This window comes from Leptonotus elevatus, chromosome 3, assembly GCF_054856555.1.
Source record: "Leptonotus elevatus isolate MCC_2025b chromosome 3, RoL_Lele_1.0, whole genome shotgun sequence".
NCBI lineage: Eukaryota > Metazoa > Chordata > Actinopteri > Syngnathiformes > Syngnathidae > Leptonotus > Leptonotus elevatus.
Genome location: NC_141241.1, coordinates 6,757,351 through 6,777,321, shown reverse-complemented (window position 1 = coordinate 6,777,321; position 19,971 = coordinate 6,757,351). Strand labels below are relative to the sequence as shown.

Here is a 19,971-nt window from a genome sequence, read left to right as displayed (position 1 = left end):
TTCTCAACAGCTTCTTTATCATCATCGTCACCCCACTTTCTCTTTTTGGGGGTGATTATGGTGAAACGTCTCCGCAGCCTGCAGCATCTTCGCGGAGCATCCCACCGCGCACAATCCCTCGGATCGGCAATAAGTGACGTTTCTGCGGGCCAATCTGGTTCGCATTACGCCTGCCGACGCGGCTGAACGAGAGCCGGCTTGACCAATGGAGGTGGTTCGGCGGGGTGAGTGGGCGTCCGTGTACTTCACCGCCCCTCCTGTGGCTCGGTGGAAGAGAGAGAGAGCGAGAGAGTTGGAGCAAGATATCCAGCCCGATGAGTGAGAGCGCAAGGATGAGTGGCGCGTAAACGTTGCGCATTGGTGTGACATTGAACGCCTCTTGTTTGAATTTGGCAGCAACAAGGAGGACAGAATCGGACGTTTTGCACCTCTTTTTGGGGCCGTCGTTATCTCTTTTAAAACCCATTTAGCTTCATGCCAGGGTTGAGTGACAATGAAGCCCCATGGACTTGAAACATGAGGGAATAGAGTGGTTCGTCTTGCGTTCGTCTTGCCGGCGCCTCGCACGTTTCCAGCTTCTATAGAGCTTTTTTTTTCTTTTTTTCACGGGACGTCAACCGGCAGCTGAGCATTGATTTTGGGAGACGTTTTAATGGAAGACACCGCAAACCACTGACCACCTGGCTGCTGGAAGATGAGACGCTGATCGCCGCAACATCCGCAGGTCACACACTTAAATCCTTTCCATTATAGTGAAGTTAAATTGGGGAGGAAATAACTGAGGCACACATATTGTTTGTGCAACTCAATTTTCCTTTAATAATTTTTTATTTTATTTTATTATATTGGCTTGTTTTCCCGGCCCTAATTACCAATGCCAACATAAGAGATAGCAGGAGAGGACTATGATCTGGAATAAAAAAAAAAATCTCTAGTGATATTGCTGATTTTGGGTATGTAAACTTCAAGACTAGATCTCAGATTCCCAATGAGCATTGAAACTCTTTGGTGATGTGTTTGTGGACATTCATTTAGGAGCCAATTAAACTCTTTAATTTGGGCTATTTGTGAATAAAACTAAGAAGAGTAGGCAATTATCACTTAATGTTAAAAAAAAGTCACAACCTTTATTTTATTTTATTGTTTGGTGTCCGAATGGAGCAGCACACAAATGGCCACTGAATGGCTGCTGCAGTTTGTTATCATGTTGATTTTACCTAATTGTTCCTTCAAACGTTTTGACAATAAATTAATAAATAAATAAATAAATAACAAGGATTAATTATTCATGAAGGTGTTATATGGTGAACATTTTTCTTAGATTTGTTTATTTTTTCAATTTGTTGATCTGAAATCTAAGTGGGATTTTGCAAACTTCAACAAGGGCATTACAGCATAATGGCATTTAAAATCTTGTAATAATTGTAGAATCACATGTGTAAGTTCTTAAAAAAAAACATTGAGGAATGCAATATCCTCATTGAAAAGTTGCAACAAATTAAGAATGATTCATGAATGAGGCCCAATGCTTTTAAGTATGTAAATTAAATGGTTCGGGGGGGGGGGGGGAGAAGGGGTGTCTATGTAATTTTGATGTGACCACTTTGCCTTTTAAAGTATTGACTGAAAGTGTTCTCTTCGTGTATTTTTAGGGTTGGACAATTCCTGTCATCAGTGAGAAGTCTACTACTGCAGTTTCTCAGAAAGAAACATTTGCCTCACTTAGTCTGTCATGGATCTAAAAGACTATTACCTGTTGGGTGCTTTGCTAGCCTGCATATGGTTAGATCCTTCAATAGCCCAAGAACTCATCTACCCCATCAGAGAGGAGCTGCAAGAAAATGTCCTCATTGGAAATATACCGAGGGACCTTAACATCTCCCATACGAATGCTGCCACAGGAGCAAGTGCCAATCTTGTGTACCGGTTGGTCTCCAAAGCAGGCGATAACCCTCTGGTACGCGTTCTGAGCAGCACCGGTGAAATATTCACCACATCAAACCGAATAGATAGGGAGAAGCTCTGCCCCGGTCCCTCCTTTGAGGACAGCGAATGCTCCTTTGAAATTGAAGTGGTCATCCTGCCTAATGATTATTTCAGGCTGATTAAAATCAAAATAATCGTCAGAGACACAAATGATAATGCGCCCATGTTCCCATCCCCTGTGATCAACATCTCCATCCCAGAGAACACGCTCATTAACAGTCGCTTTGCTATTCCTTCGGCCACTGACCCAGACACCGGTCTAAACAGTGTGCACAAATATGAACTGATCAATGGGCAAAGTGCCTTTGGCTTAGACATAGTGGAAACGCCTGAGGGGGAGAAGTGGCCGCAGCTCATCGTGCAGCAGAATCTGGACAGAGAGCAGAAGGATACGTACGTGATGAAGATTAAAGTGGAGGATGGTGGCAGCCCGCAGAAATCCAGCACTGCCATTCTCCAAGTCACTGTGACAGATGTCAATGATAACAGACCTGTCTTTAAGGAGAGTCAGGTAGAGGTGCATATTCCGGAGAATTCTGCTATTGGCACTTCTGTTGTGCAGGTTCAGGCCACAGATGCAGATGTAGGGCCCAATGCGGAGATTCGATATGTATTTGGGACTCAGGTGTCACCAGCTACAAAGAGGCTGTTTGCACTCAATACGACATCTGGCCTAATCATTGTGCAGAGGCCTCTGGACAGGGAAGAAACTGCAATACATAAGCTCTCTGTTGTGGCTAGTGACGGCAGCCCAAGCTCTGCTAGAGCTGTAATTTCAATAAATGTGACTGATGTCAATGACAATCCCCCCAATATAGACTTGAGATATATAATCAGTCCCATCAATGGCACTGTTTTCCTCTCCGAGAAGGATCCCATCAATACCAAGATAGCCCTCATCACAGTGTCAGACAAAGACACTGACATCAACGGCAAGGTCATTTGTTTCATCGAGAAGGATGTGCCCTTCCATCTCAAAGCTGTCTATGACAACCAGTATCTGTTGGAGACATCTGCCCTGCTCGACTACGAAGGCACCAAGGAATATAACTTCAAAATCGTGGCTTCTGATTCTGGGAAACCAAGCTTAAATCAGACCGCCTTGGTGAGAGTGAGGCTGGAGGATGAGAATGACAACCCACCCATTTTTACACAACCCGTCATTGAGCTGGCTGTCATGGAGAACAACCAGCGGGACTTGTTCCTTACCACTCTCAGTGCCACGGATGAGGACAGTGGGAAAAACGCAGAGATCGTTTATCAGCTCGGACCAAATGCATCATTCTTTGATCTTGACCGCAAAACCGGGGTTCTGACTGCATCCAGAGTTTTTGACCGTGAGGATCAGGACAAGTTCCTGTTCACAATAACGGCAAGAGATAATGGCACTCCGCCACTGCAGACACAAGCAGCTGTCATTGTAACTGTGCTGGATGAAAATGACAACAACCCCAAGTTTACACACAACCACTTTCAGTTTTTTGTCTCTGAGAATCTTCCAAAATACAGCACAGTTGGAGTGATAACGGTGACAGATTCTGACGCTGGAGAAAATGCTGCCGTTTCGCTTTCCATCCTGAATGACAACGAAAACTTCATATTGGATCCTTTCTCTGGTGTTATCAAGTCCAACGTGTCATTTGACAGGGAGCAGCAGAGTTCTTACACTTTTGATGTCAGGGCTGTGGACAGTGGTAGGCCTCCCTGCTCCTCAGCTGCCAAGGTGACCATCAATGTCATTGATGTGAACGACAACACCCCCGTTGTCATCTACCCCCCATCTAACACATCTTTTAAACTGGTCCCGCTGTCCTCCATCCCTGGATCTGTTGTCGCAGAGGTGTTTGCAGTAGATGGCGATACAGGGATGAACGCTGAATTGAAATACACTATTGTGCATGGCAACAACAAGGGTCTGTTCAGGATTGACCCAGTCACTGGGAATATCACTCTGGAGGAGAAGCCAGCAGTGAGCGATATAGGATTACACAGATTAGTGGTCAACATCAGTGATTTAGGATATCCAAAATCCCTCCATACTCTGGTGCTGGTATTCCTTTATGTCAATGATACCGTGGGTAACTACAGTCTTATCAATGATCTTATCCGGCGTAGGATGGAAACCCCGATTGAGCGCAACATCAGCGAAAGCAGTGAAACTTATCAAAGTGGGGACTATTTAACAATAATGATAGCCTTTGTGACTGGCGCCTTAGTCGTGATTATTGTCATCTTTGTGACTGTCCTGCTGCGCTGCCGGCACACTTCCAGGTTCAAAGCTGCACAGAGGAAAAAACAGGGGACGGAGTGGATGTCGCCAAACACAGAGAACAAGCAAAATAAGAAGAAAAAGCGCAAGAAAAGGAAATCTCCAAAGAGCTCCTTGCTCAATTTTGTTACCATTGAGGGAAACAAACCTGATGATCCTGCCCACGAGCCCATCAACGGAACCATCAGTCTGCCTACCGAACTGGAAGACCAAGGGATAGGACGCTTTGATTGGAATGCCACACCTACCACCACCTTTAAACCAAGCAGCCCTGACCTGGCCCGACACTACAAATCTGCCTCGCCGCAATCAGCATTCCACCTCAAGGCTGACACGCCGGTCTCGGTAAAGAAGCATCACGTGATTCAGGAGCTCCCACTGGATAATACGTTTGTTGGGGGCTGTGACACCCTTTCCAAGAGGTCCTCCACAAGCTCAGACCACTTCAGTGCCTCAGAGTGCAGCTCCCAAGGAGGGTTCAAGACCAAGGCGCCCATGCACACCAGACAGCAGGTAAAAGAGCACTTTTACTGGTCTATAAGTACTGCCTATAACTGCCCTGTTCCACAGTGCTAAAGTGCCAGTTAAGATTTTTGAGTCTCACACTTGGCTTACTGATGCAACAACAAAGTAAAGGAAGCACACATATTTTGCAAACGATCAAACTTAAAGATGAAAACAACTAACCATCCACCAATTGTGGATTTGATGTCACATACATAAATTGGTGGTTCAATCCAAGACTCATGGTTGTGTCATGAAAGTTTGTGTTAGTTTCAATTATGAAGATGAAAATAGATGAGTGGCTGCCTTACTTCATGTATTCTGCACCCAGATCATTGGTTAAAAAACTCTACATTTATCTATTGTGAACCACTGTCCTTTGTGAAAGAAACATTTTTTTCTCGCCTATCTACTCAAACCTGACAACAGGTACACAATTTAAAAAAAGATAGAAGACGTCTCACCTCTCATAAAACCCTAGAGTGCATTCATGTTTTTTTTGTTTTTTTTTGTTTTTGTTTCAGTGTGTTCTGGTGTGTACTGTGATATAACACAAGGCTGTGCAACCTTTTCAATACCTGTATGCAATAACAGCAAGTAACAATTAGTCCTCAATGGTGACAAATATGAATGTCACAGACGGCTTTGCACATCATCAAAGCCTGAATGAAATTCTTCCTCTCAAAGCACACGAACAAACTGAGTTAGGCTTGTCTGGGACTTGATACACATCCAATTCAAAAAGGATTAGCCAATAATGAGCCTCAAATTTAAACATAATCCATGCTGCTTTTTTTTTTTGTATCAAAGCCTTATTAATTTTTCTGCTAATAAAGGCCCACTACACAACAAACAGTAATAATCTAATATAACACACATGGACAAATACAGAGAGCAGCAGAAGTGGGGGATGAGAGAGAGGACAGAGGGAGGGCCAAGTGAGAGAGTTGTTCCTGGCTCGGGCTTGGCTGGTAGTGGTACTGAACCTTTAGGTGGCAGTGTTGAGCTGTATGGCAGTTCCTGGCACTCCGCCAGCCTGCAGTGGTCCATGCGAGGCAAAAAAAAAAAGAAAGGAGTGAAATCTATGTCGGCGTTCTTAGTGAAATACTCTCTTCTAATGATGCTGAGCCTGCACAGGGAAGATTGATAACGGCAGGTAGAGATGAGAGTGATAAGGTCTAGCCAGGAGAGGGAGAGGGATTACTGGGGTGATGCTGTGCGAGGCTCGATGTCGATGTGTACCTCCGGGTCACTGCATTTGGACTGGTATTTAATGCCTTTTTGTGTGAGGGATAGCAGTCAAAAACGGCATTCAGTTTGCCATGGTTTCCCAGACGCTAGTTAGTGTGAGCGCGTGGCTGGTGGCAGGAGGTGTGGGGGATGAGACAAGGTGATGACATGGGTGGCTGTGGGCTGTGACAACCAGGATAGCACATGAGATATGACACTATATAGTAAGCACATCTTCATTGATTCTTGCAGTCATCCTGTGCTATCTGAAAGACTTATTGGGATCAATAATTGTGACACATGACCAAAAGAAGCACAAAAATACTGTGTACTGTATTTTATGTTGTGCCATTTATAGTGCAAATAATGCAGGCACTTCAGCGCACCTGTTTTCCAATAATCTCGGCTATTTGGTTTTATAAATCTTATTTTATCTGGAGAGTCAAAAGTGACTTCAGATTGTGGCTGACTCTTTTTGACCAGTCTGATCTTGTGTCTTTTCATTTTGACTTGACATTATTTTGCAGTGTCACATGGAACGGTTGGTCAAAAACATTCAGATTAATATTCTGTATATGAATGAAGCAGCAAAATCCATCCGTTTGTATCCATCTTTGCCACTTGCTGTCAACTGAAAATGACATTAAGTTTTGCCTCGTATTGCTGTCGACTGAAAATGACATCACAGTTGCTCAGGACTCAGGTAAGGACCAATCATGGCTCATCTGTTTTCTGAAGCTGAGCTGATTGATCTTTACCTAATCACCGAGCAACTGTGATGTCATTTTAAGTCAACAGCAATTTACCACACCCTTATATGGATAAATACGGGTGGATGTTGCTGCTTAACTCCTATTCCACAAACGTAATATTAATTGGAATGCCTTGTTTAGGCAAGTGGAGCCACATAAAAATTCCCTTTTAAGCTACTCTGATTAAGTGAAAAATAATTCTATGTTTCTCTCCTAGTTCCTAATACCAATCGTTGGAGAATGTCGACTTCAAAACAGCTGTTTATTTTACCGTCATATCAATTCCATGTTCTCTGACTGAGGTATTCATATTTGAGGTTAAATGGCAGCTATTGATTGTGGTAAAATGTTTAGACAGCCCTGGGAGGAGGGGTATATTTTCAGTGCCCTTTTTGAATCCTAATGTTTATGTTTTTTTTTTTTTTTTGCAAAGTACAATCATGTGAATGCTTGACCTATGTTATCAATACATTCTCAGACACAAGCAGCCATTTTCTATAGACTGAAAAGAAAAATGTTGTACTGACATTCAATTACAATATAAACCGCAAATGTGGCAAACAGCGTGATTGGCGAATGTCGTCTTTACGTTGTTTCCTCATGAGTAACTAACATCATCAATCACCTCCTCTTGTTTGATGTTGACATGAAATAAGCAACTAAGCGAACAAGGATGTTCAAGCCAAAGACATGGCTAAAGCTTTGGGGAATAGCTTTTCAATTGATTTTTTTCCCTCCTGGATTGAATAGCCATTCTGTTTCGTCTCTCAGGAGTCACTTCTATGCAGCATCAGCATCAATCAATAAATAAGAAAATTGAAAGCAAATTGATTAACAAGTAGACGGAGAGAGGAGAAAGGTCGAGAGGAGCCGCAGCAAAGCATGAAAAATCCACTGCTGGTATCTCCCTCTTCTTTAACAGATAACATTAGGAACCCGAAATAGGAGACATTTTAAGTGTCATCGTCATTCCGTGTGGCTTTTGAGAGACCCCCAGCCTGCTGATAGCAATAGGCGCAATCCTTGCTTTGTCTGTCTTTTTTTTTTTTCACTTATTATTTATCCTCCAGGGACCAACATAAGCGGAAACAACAGTGAGTAAAAAAGCATAAAAACGCTGTCCTACTTTCACACGGCAACACAAGCTTCTAAGAAAACAAGCATTATATTGCTGCTGTTTCAGCATCACTTACTACCTTTTCACTATTGTGCATTTCACTGAGTGGTACCTGTACAAGATACTGACAAGAACATCGAATCTAATCTCATCTAAAGGCGAGACACATGTATGGTTCACGAGCGTAACGCATGCCCAGGGGCTATGCATCAACCACACACTATACATTCGATCGCAGAGCTCATGTTGAGGACACATTAATATGATTTCACCCAGTGTAGCGAGCTTATAAGTAGTCAGTGAGATGGTGAATTAGGCATCGTGCGAAACTGATTATAATCCTTGCTTTAATTAGTCAATGTTCATACATGCATTTGCTGTGACAAAATCAGTGCCAGACACGAGAGTGCGAATTTTACAACAGTCTTCACCTTTAGATAATTTCCATGGTGGATGTGAAAATAGGCTGTTTATAATGTGAGAGGCCCGTTGCTGTGAGATGGGTCCATTTTTCCCCACTCACTTTGTTATGGTAATGTGACAATAGTCTGTATGTGGGTGCACAATTACCAACCAGCCTTCTACTGTATGTGACCACGTTGCTCCAACTAACGATTTATTTGCTGCGGGTGATTTTTTTCCCCACCCTTTATTTATTGTTTTTAATATGATGCACTCACAAGCATGGACCGACAGTTCAGTTTTTACGTACTGTTCACACTGATGTGTAAATCATACCTCGGAAAAAGGGATATTTCATAGGAGCGCCCTTTGTCACAGTTCCAGTAGGACCTTGTGCTGTATCTCAAGCAAGCATTCCCAGAGTTTTATTTATTTGTTTTTATTTGTTCATTTTTCCTTTCGGACAATCATAAAGACAATTTACAACATTCACTTTTCACATACAATTATACCCGAAAAGAAAAAGGGCTGACGGGAAAAAGCCAAAGCTTATTAATTCCCGTTCCCAATTAGCGGTAGTATTAGTTGATTGGAAATAGGCGACCAGTATAATAATCATATTATCCAAGTGTATAGGGATGACAGTAACAAAAAATGTGAAGCAAAAAATTATTATTATATAGTAGCCTGGTCTTTTTGTTTAATGAACAGACTAAGCCCGGGGTGTCCAAACTTTTTTGTCCAAAAAATAAGAGAAATTAATGGCTCCTTTGGAATTTAACTTTTACAGTACTCATTAAAATGGGCACACCAATCTTCCAAGCAATTTCAAATTGTTTATAAATTGTAGTTATTTAAAAAAAAAAAAAAAAAAAACCCACCATATTATCATGTTAAGAGGTGATAAGCAAATTTTGGAGTGGACCTGTGACCCATTAGAAAACATCCGCCCCTGTATTCATTCAATCATTAATTGAACCTTGACACGGAGCAGAAACTGGAGGAAAACATGTTTTCTTATTAGCTTTGGTCCACTAATGAAGAGTAATTTTGGTCCTATCTTTTTTAGTAATTAGTTGTCTGTTTCTTTGTGTCGTTAGCATAGCAACCTCACAACTTTTGGCACTCATACTTTTCACCCCTTCCCCACACACAAAAAAAAAACTGAAAATAATGATATGGGATATTCTAAATGCTATTTTGGTCTAAGAAAACAAGAGTTTGTACAGACCATAAGTAGCCTTTCCTTTTTGTCTAATGAACGGACAGCCTACGCAAAAAAGACTTATTACCGGCAGTCGTAATTAAGGAAGCTTGGAGGGGGTCGTCCTTCTTGTGCAGGTTCATTTGACATATTAATAAAGGGGATTAGTGGTACGTATGAAGGTTGATGGAAGCAAGTTTGGGAAGATTAATGGACTACGACAACGTTGCACCTAAGGGGGATGTCTGTTGCACTTGTCTTCTTGGGTTTACTGACAAGGATGTTGGCAGTGTGACTGACGAAGTGGGAGCAATGGTTGTTGATGACCATCATTCAGCATGTCCTTGTACTCTACATGCAAAAAAGTACTTCTATCTATGTGGTAGATGACAAAACTGATTATGTAGTGGATGTATATTTCTTTTTGTCCGATGTCCAAACTGTGAAGCATAAGAAACAAGGGTTTCATTGATGTTAACACACTAATTCACCATATCGCCGAGCAAATACTGTTTCACGATGAAAAACTCTAAAGATATTTCAAATGGAAAATAAGACTTTTCTGTACTTCAACTCAGCGCGACCCAAAAATTCATCAAAAAATAAATTACATTTAAAATCTTTCGTGGGGGGCTTGTTTCTGCAGAGAACATTCCTCAAGAAATAGTCATGTTCTATATGTGTACATGGTTAAATGGAATGACTTGTGGCCTATACTACCAAGCTATTGGATGTTAGCAGTAGCAGAGTAGATTAGAGCCTTGAGGGGATCCAGTTTTGTCTGCACAAAACAACAAAATAAATCAACGCTGTCTATAAACCTGCTGGACTGTGAGTTATTTGGTTTTGGTTTCCACTGTTTAACCAAATGAGGTATTTGTTTTTGGTTATTTCTGGAGCAGACTACCCAAACCACAGACAATGGCAAATTACCAGGAATTTTATTTAATTTGTTTGGACATATTTGTATTCCTGTGAGTATGTTTTCCACCCTCATCCTTAAGTTTGGCATCATATATTAAAAAACACAGTTTTGATAATGGCAAATGTTGCCATATATCAAAGTGTGTGTAGGTGTGTGTTTGTGTGTGCGTATGAGATTTGTCTCTGTCTATCATTTGTTTGTTTGTCTGCCACTTTTGGTTGACAAGCCATTCATCTTAAAAGTAAACATCATCTATCTCTGCAAATTCTCACAGAAAATTGACTGATGATCAATCATCCCGAGAGTCACTATAAGATATTCATGTTCTGCATGCACAAAAAAACATCAACAACAAAAAAAACATTATTTTGGCTTTTGTGGCACTGACATTGCTTCAGTCATTTTCACGTTTTCACTAATCCAGAAGACATTGGCCATTTCTTTACAGCAATCGATTAAGCTGACATACCCGTGTTGTGTTTTCTCCTAACACAGCATGATGATACAAATACTTCATACACCACTTAAGGTTTCTACAGTATATTTAAAAATAAGAGTAGAGGGTGGAAGAAAATGTTTCTTGACTTCTTGCTTGTCTAAAAAAAAATGATATACAGTATAAGTTATAATGCTACATTATTGTGTGAATGCCCTCACCCCAAGAAACCATCCCTACTTTTCCACCCCTCACCTGCCCAAATCCCACCACCAACTGGACCTCAGCCAACTACACCCCCAACCCCCCAATCCTCAACCCCACCCCCACTCCACCCCCCGTCACACCTTTCACCCGACTGTTACAGCGCTCAATGCTGTTACTTGCAATGTTAAGTCACGGATGGCACGGTCACCTTTTTTGTGTTCTGATTGTTTGTGACAGATAGAAGTGCTCTGTGTTGAGTGCCCACGCCCCTTCCTCGGAATGATGTGGGGCGGGCTGGTGTAAAAGATGGGCTTAGCATTGCTGTATATCTTGACATGACAAACCCGGAGGGAGACATGTCTTTGTCATTCACTTGTTGTTACATGTGACCCAACAGCCGCTGCACGGTCACTAGCTTGTGCCAGTGTCCAGGCTAATAGTTGTGATAATGGCTCTGCCAGACAAACATGCCTAAAGCTTGCTGGGTTGCGGGTGGGGGGTTGTTTTGACGTGAAATGTGACTGCCATTGACTGTTGTGTCACATGCCCTCATCACTCACAAAGACTCTGTAAACCTCATCAATGTAAATTTTTATTGTATATATGATATGTTTCATGTAAATTGAACTCCTGGTAATCTTGCCTAATGTGCTGTGTTACAAAAAAATAATGGACTTAATTTTTTTGTTTTATTTGCCCTGCTTTTTTTCTATAATTGTTTTTTTTTTTCATTGCTGGGGCATCTGAAATGAACTAAAAACAAATTGCCAATTATTTAGAGCGCTGCAAATCCTGTTTTTGAAAGCTTTATTTGAACACTGCTATTCTACCTTAATAATTTCATAATAAATGTTTCCAAGAGCTCATTTCCTGTTTCTTATCTCTCAGTTTGTTCTCCATTTCTGATGGGCTAAACTGCGTAAATTGTGACATGTCAGGCTGCTACTGCATTAATTGTCAACCGGCTCCGATCATCAGCCGCTGAGGAATGGGAGAGAAATTGAGGCAGAAGCAAGGTTTTTGGGTTTGAAAAGATCAATATAGCAGAACAGCAGACTTTTTTTTTTCTTTAGTAAGAATTTACTGGATTTAGGAATGTTATAGCCGGGCAAGCCATACCCACTTTCTTGAAAGACAGAAAGTGGGTCTGGAAAGGCTGCCGTTGACCGCTGTTCAGTTCATTCAAGTTAATTTAAAATGGCGCACAAGAGAGATAATAGCATTAAACTCTTTTTAAATTACCAGAAACACATAGTCACTAAAAACCCTAGCCGCTGATGACACTGGAAGCATTTATTTAAAATAAGACGTGTGTCAAGATCACTGACTTAAATACGACGGGACTAATAATGACGCTTACTCTCCGTTGTGAGAAGTGACGCAACCGGTGGCCATCTTACGTTGCCACTCACTAAGGCCACCTACCTTTAATACATTGATTTCTCTGGGTGGTTTTCACATTATTTTATGTCTACGTGTCTACGTCGAAAATGCCACCGAAAAGGCTGGGAGAAGCGCTACATGCACATTTCAACGGTAAGAATATGATTACACTATGCCAGCTATATTTGCTTGCCAGAAACAGCAACTACCTTTGGAAAATTATTATTATTATTTTTTTTCCCCCATTACCATTTTATTAGATTAAAAATAGCTAAGGACGCATTGTCACTTCCAAGTATTTTTTTTGTTTTGTTGTTTTTCAAGATAAAACAAGTGGCAGGTGCATTACTTTAGAGAAAGCCAGTGTTTATTTGCACCAACATTACTGTACAAGTGTCCGAACTGGCTTTGTTTTTATAATGAGCCTTTTTCACAGCAGTCAATTTGACTTGTAAAACAGCAAGTTTATACCAATGAAAACATAACCCATCCAGTCCACAAAACTTGAGGAATGCTATGCAAGCAACCAATTACACTTTAATCAATCTTGGTGATGATCTGGATAGGGTGGCATTAGATTGATTTTTTTTTTTTTTTGTAATCATGTGAATCAATAATATGGTACCATTTGAACCGTCGGACTGGCAGCATCATATTGGCACCTCGTGTGTGTTCTTCACTCTCCATTAACCATTGAAGTATCCTGCTAACTAACAAACAAATTGACAAACAAAGCCATATACAAAGCTCTATGATTTTTTTCTCCAGTTTTATTAATAGTTCAGCCTTGGTGGAGGTCAACGCTCTACTTAGTGGCCTTCTAGTTATACACTATATGGATCATTATGGCTTTGCTAAAACAACCAATCAAATGTTGGCATAAGGCTATTAGGTATTATATCACAGTACTGCACAAGTCTACTTAGAAGGAAAAGCCAACCTACATTTCTATATGTATATTGAATTTATTGTCGAGGCATAAAATGACAAATTTCATATTTCAAAAATATGGAAGTCACTAATAATCAAAGTGACATAATTTTACGTGGCATTCATATTCAATTTTTACATATAGCAAATAAAAATATCTGGCAAATCCTCTTGAAGGTGTGTGTGCTTATGTGTGTGTGTTGAAGGGGGGATTTCAAAGTGCCACACCATCATATCTATGGAAAGTAGGCCTAACTCAGCTTAATCTGTTCACTCTGTTTGAAAGCCAGAAGCAGAGCTTAGTCTGCATTTGGGAGAGAAGGAGGTGGAGGAGGAAAAAAGGATAAATAAATAAATATAGGCTTTATGGTTTGACCTCGTGTGTACGGTCACTTTCAGAAAGCCATGTGCACTTTCCAACTGGAATTTTAAACCTGACTTCTGACCCAAGGTATAATCATTTTCTTGCGAGAAAAGTACAAAAGAAATTGCAGCGTCCATTTTTTTAAGAATAAGGCCACATTTCCCAATTTTCTGGACTCTTAATGTGCATGCAAAAAATACTGAATGTAATTTTAAAATGGGAAAAGTGTCAAGGCAAGATACTTTTATTCCTTGCAAGTAGTAGTCAATGTGAAATTGCATTTCCCTTACAAATTGCATGTGAATGCTGGGAGATGAAAGAAATGAATTTAACACTATAACAGGCGTTAATACATCACAGCCATATTACAGCTATCCTCAGATACTGTACAACTTCCCCCCTTGGGGCAGTGAGCAGCACAGCCATGACATGAGAGCAATCGGTTTGGCTGTTTAGCAATTTTCTCTGATCGTTGTTGCGGCTGCATGATTTCATTTGAAAGAAGACAATTATTTTACATTTTTGAGTGTTTCTGCTAACACAATAGTGATCACCAATTCATTGAATATTAAGGATTTTAATTGTATAAATATTAAGTTATTATGGTCCCTATATCCACTGCCATTAACAACTCGAACGGCACGTTTCTGTAAAAGATCGGTTCGGTATAGGTCTCGTAAGCGCACTCACACATTTCAATGCAATAGGTTAGATATGGAACAATCAATGAGTTATACAACAATAATAGCAGTAGATTTGGGATACCTTTGACTAAACGTGCTCTATACGAGTTTACCATGTTAAGTGTTCATCAATCATGAAACCTAGAAAATGTTCAGTGTTGCATACATCTATATTACTACAACTAAAAATCATAAATTTGGTTTTCGCATTGACCTAATTTACAGTTTTCATATATATATATATATATATATATATATATATATATATATATATTATGTGTTATCATCACTAAACAAGATACAATTGAAAATTTTAAAAGCAGTTACATTGCCATTCACATAAAAAAGGAAGCGTACTGGTCCCAGGAATGAAAAAAAAGAAGTCCACATTTCAAAATGTTACTGAGTGCTTCTGAGACACAGTGCAGGACTCTAATGTTGGAGGTTAGTCCTAAATCAAAAGTGCCTGTGAGAGTATTTCTTCTCCCTCCCTGCGTGACACTGCTTAGTCATGAGGGGCAGTGTGGAGAAAGTTTTTTTTTTTTAATAATAGCAGCATGAGTGTGAGGCGCACTGTGAATGTTTTCACTTTGAAGTGACTGAAGCTAATTGGGGTTTGAATTGAGAATGCAACTGAAACATATATACCTGGCTGCAAAATAAGGTTTCCTGTGGGCAAAGTGCTACAAAAATGTATAACTGTAGAGGAAACATTACATTAAGCAAAATCGAGTTCAAGCCTTTTTTCAATAGATTGGAATTGAGGAACAAGCTGTAAGAGTTCTGTTTATCGATTAAAGGCAACAATAACCATGACAACAAGAACAGAGGCCTTCTATGTGATTTGTGGTAAAGAAGGCTGAACAGCTGAGTCTAGTCTTCACAAAGCATAGCGACTTCACTAAATATGCTTACATATGCTTCATTCTCATATCTTTTCAAGAACTGACAGATGCCTTTTGAACACAGTGTTGGCTGGGAGCGCCACTAAATTAATCATATGCCTGACGCTATTGCACTGAATTAAAATCCGGATAAGTCAGAAGCTTGCAGGAGGCCCAAGAGTTTATCCTTGATTTCTTTTTCTTTTTTTTCTCTTAATCTCTTGCTGATGCACATTTCGCTAGTGACAGCATGGCCTTGTCCCACGGACCTATTGTGTATTCTTTCTCATTCAATATTCGGTCACTAATTTTTTTCCTTTGGGTGGAAATAAAAAAAAAAGAAAGGTGAGTATATCTCAGAATGTATCCCCAAATGAATATGGCTTAGACTCGGAGAGTAACTTTAATACTTATTACCATCATTATAGCACATGATCCTTCAGGACCGCACTGGGTTATGATGTTGCAGAAAACCTGAGCAACTTTAATATATGTATGAGATCCTCCCTGAGAGAAGGTGCAGCATTATCACCACAGGGAGCCGTTTTGTCCTTTTCCATTTCTGGCTTCAAGGCGCACTAACGTATGCGTATGTGCTTCCCGTATGTACTTAAAACGAATACGAAAGTGGCCTAAAGGTTGCATAGGTGAACTTCCGGCCAGGGGTTTGGCGGGTTGATCCTTGAACAGACTGGACAAATTAGACTGGGGAGTTAAAAAAACACCGTTGCAGGGCCCTAAAGCAAAGCACTTAACCCCCACTTGTTCCAGGGGGTCACATGGCGGAATAAACCAGACAGTTTCCTGTGTGCATGTGGTGCATGTTTTTGCCAGATCATTTGTGCTCAGTGAATTTCAATTATGGTCATTCATTATATTCATCTCTATGAGAAGACATTGATATGGCATATGTTGGTCAATGCCTTTCATTGCTCATTACAAACACCGATCACTTGCAGCTCGTACTTTGCAGACTGCAGACGACTAGAGACCAGCCGTGTAGTGTAGCGTCCCCTCCCCCTTTCCTTCCTTCCCCCCCAGACCAAACCAGTAATTGAATTTCAATATATGCTAAGTTGTGCATTTTTTGCACTGTCAAATTTAAATAATGTCCTGTTTTGTTTAATAAAGGAATGGGAATTTGGATGAATAGATTTTTTCTTAAATCATCAATAAATCGATAAACAATTGACAGAAAAATGTGCAGCTAGTCCGCGTGATCAGTATCAGATTCGGCTGATCTCACTCATGGATGATCAGTATCAGAATACACAGTATATATGCCCAAAAAAATAAAATAAATATTTTTTAATTGAATTGAAATCTCTGCATGCGTCAAATGATCACTTCTACAACATTCCTAGGAAATCACAAGGTCTGATTACTGGTGAGGGGTATTCGTAGGCCCAACATGTTGGTGACCCCCCCCCCCCCACCCCCTGCTGTAGATCAATTATATTTGAATACAGCAAATTCTTATTTGCTTCAATGTAAAAGAAAAAGCACATTACTCAGGATAATAGCATTGTAAATCTGATTTTATGGGGATTTTCAAGGATTTACATTCAAGCTAAATGTAACTAACAACATGGAAATAAAAAAGGATAATCTACCATGATGAATTTTATATGCAGATATTCAAGGCTGCTGCCTTAAACACACTTGCTTTCAACCCCTTTCAAAAAATAATTTATAGTGGTGAATGAATTAAACTTAAAGAGATACTGTATTATGAATTTGTTTGTATGAGATTTCTTTACTTTTGTAAGATAATATTACAGAAAATGCTTCACAAATACAGGTAACTGTTGCTCTGAAAAATACATTTAGTTTTCTCTTTATCGTAGGTTTGCTCTCTCTTTAAGTTCGACAAGATATTCAGGATAAAACAGTTGATTAATTAGTGATCAGCCGAATAATAAATATGCATTCTTAAGTCTGTACAACATCATTAATAGTTTGTCATCGTTCATTCAGACCACACAGCTGAACAAGTGTGGGCACAAGATTTTCCTGTGGAGAGCATGGATGGAGAGATATATGTGTAATTTAGTAGACATTTAATGCTCTTCAGGGAGCTAATTAGATAAGAAGTTGTGATGTATAGCTGCTTTAGGGATGTGTGTCAACCCACTCCAGTTCAATGTATAGACTGCAGATTCGTATTGATAGTATGCGTTGTCTTGTGCCTCGGGCTTAGACATAGTGCTCCGACGCCTTTGTCTGGCGAGGCGAGCCGATAAGGCTTGTGATAAATCTGCCCGCGAATAAGCTGTCATCGAGGTGCCACGCATGGGAATATTTAACACAAACATAAAATATAGCTTGTCTGTTGTTTTATCGTCGGGGGTATACAAAATGGCAGAGTTTTAAAATACCCTCACCTTCTTAGTTTTGCACTTTCTATCTCTGCAGGCCTCACAGATGCAGAATCATGTTGCTGTTAGGGCCACAGAGCAGGACCTATAAAAAAAAAAAAGAAGAAGAAGAGAACACATTACACGGAATGGTGAACCAGAACCTTATCGCAACTGAGTAATATGCAGAGGTGTAAAACATTTGGCTGGCTTATTTAGATGAAATGATTTAGTTGTGGTTGTGCAGACTTAGTGAGGGCTGAACGGAGTGGTGTGCTGCAGACAGGCAGGGAGGAGGCAAAAATTGCTTTGCCCTATCTTACACCACACAAAGAGACTCAGCGAGGTTTGCTCTCTCCGCAGACTCCCTTGTGACGATAACGTGTGCTGATAATGGATATATGCACAGAGATTTATTTTTTATTTCCTGACGCAACAGATTTTCCAGGAAACTTCTTCTTTTATTTAAGTGTGAACTTCAGTAATGTGTTGTGACAAAAGACTGTAGAAAAGCTGGCAGTGAGCAAGGGATTGTTTTCCATACAAGAAAAAAATACAGAGCCTTAATGCAGTTTTTTAATAGCTGCATAAAAAAAGGCGATCCAAAAAGCAAACGTAAGCATGTGAAGTGAAAGTTTTTCTTTTCTCTCCAGTAGCTGAGTCATTATCTCATTTAAAGACATTGCAGGAATCTAATTTATATAGTCACAGGACGCTTAATTAGGTACACCCACACATTCCAATAACATTCAATATAAGAGTAATGCGATTTCTTATTATTTTACCACCTATAGAATGGAACGTGACAGCTCCAAGTATGTGACAGTGCAGTTCACCAGCACAGCAAACTACAATCTTAATGATAAACACATTAATACTTCACTGACAGTGTCAAAATTAACTGAGTAGCCTATTATTACTACCTTCACCAAGTTCAACAAAAGCAAAGTATGAATGATTTGTTAGCCAGCTTAAAAATATAAGTACATATTGTACAGGGTGACCAGATTTTCAAAATAAAACCCGGGACAATAAAAATTCGCTGAAACTCGAATAGGTCTACAATATACAATAAATTCTCACCAAATAAAACAACAAATTTAATCACTAGTTAGTCTGGTTGTGTTATTACTTTAGCTAATGCTAAATCTATCTTGGTTGACAGTTCAACAGTGCTAAACAAACCAGCACTTACCTTTATCCAACCTTTTTTGATCGGTCCTGGTGGCTAGAAATTAGAAACTGACTGTGCTGTTTACCTCGTGACAGTCTCACATTGTAACATTGGAAGAAAAGTTCAGCTTGCATTGGCTCTGCTCAGCGACCGCAGCATTAGGCTAGTAGAACTACATTTCCCACTTCTAGTTCCACCTGCAACCAATTTAACAGTTAAATTGTTTTTTAATTGATTTATCATATGAATCGCTGAAACAATTGTCTGAAAGACATGCACATGGACCAAACAATGAATTAACTAAAAAAAAATAAAAAATAAAAAAATAAATCTAAGCAATGGGGCTGGCAAAAGCCACTAAGAATGGGACATAAAGCTCAAACGAGACTGTTGCCATTAACACGGGATGTCTGATCACCCTAATACCGCAACTAGTACATGGAAAATTCATAAAAGTGCTGATCAGTATAAATGTATAAAAGTCACATGAATCACTTTTCATGAACCAGGAAGTAACCTGAACGCTAGCAAAACACAGCTACATACAAAATGAAAGGAATTTATTTTCAGTTACTCAATCTTGGGCAAATTCTCCAATTGATCAACTTCCAATCAAGTTTCTACCAATCCTAGATATAGCACTTTGGGATCATTAGATTGTTGAAGTAGCCTTGCCTATACAGTACCTAATGCTGTGACCTATGATTGCCCCAATTCCCTCCTTTATGCCTTATCTTTAAAAAGGGGTGGCTCAATTTGTCATGTGATGTGACTCCGCTACATGCTTGCTCGGGTGTTTCAGTGTCCCAGAAAATGGCACTGGCTTCCATCCAGGAAACAATGAGGTCCCTTCAGTGCCACAGACTCTGGACTGTGCATGCCCTGGGCCATATATCATATGGAATCCCTCATGAATACTGTGCATGTATGCGTGTGTGTGCGTGCGTGTGCTTCTGAGGGCAGTGATGATGGAGCTCTCCACTCGCAACACTTAGTCAACGCTGCTCTAAGCTGTTCCTCCATAAAGATCACTGGGTGCCTTGTTGTGGTCCACATCTTCACAGAGGGAAGTGTGCGCCTGTCCACTTATTAATAGCGCAGCCTCTGGGTTGATACTCATAACCAGAGCAAGACAGAGGGGATTTAATGCCACGCAGTGGGCGG

At 40.2% G+C, this 19,971-nt stretch overlaps 1 protein-coding gene across 4 annotated transcripts in view; it reads left to right on the top strand.

Moving 5' to 3' along the window:
- The first annotated feature begins 289 nt into the window (after positions 1-289).
- Positions 290-19,971, top strand: part of pcdh9 (protocadherin 9) — a 155,201-nt gene continuing 135,519 nt past the window's right edge. For all 4 annotated transcript variants that reach the window (XM_086071523.1, XM_086071521.1, XM_086071522.1 and 1 more), the window contains exons 1-2: positions 290-724; positions 1,653-4,768. In XM_086071523.1, coding sequence (XP_085927649.1) covers positions 1,733-4,768 — 3,036 coding nt within the window. In that variant the 5' untranslated portion in view covers positions 290-724; positions 1,653-1,732. The remainder of the gene's footprint in view (positions 725-1,652; positions 4,769-19,971) is intronic.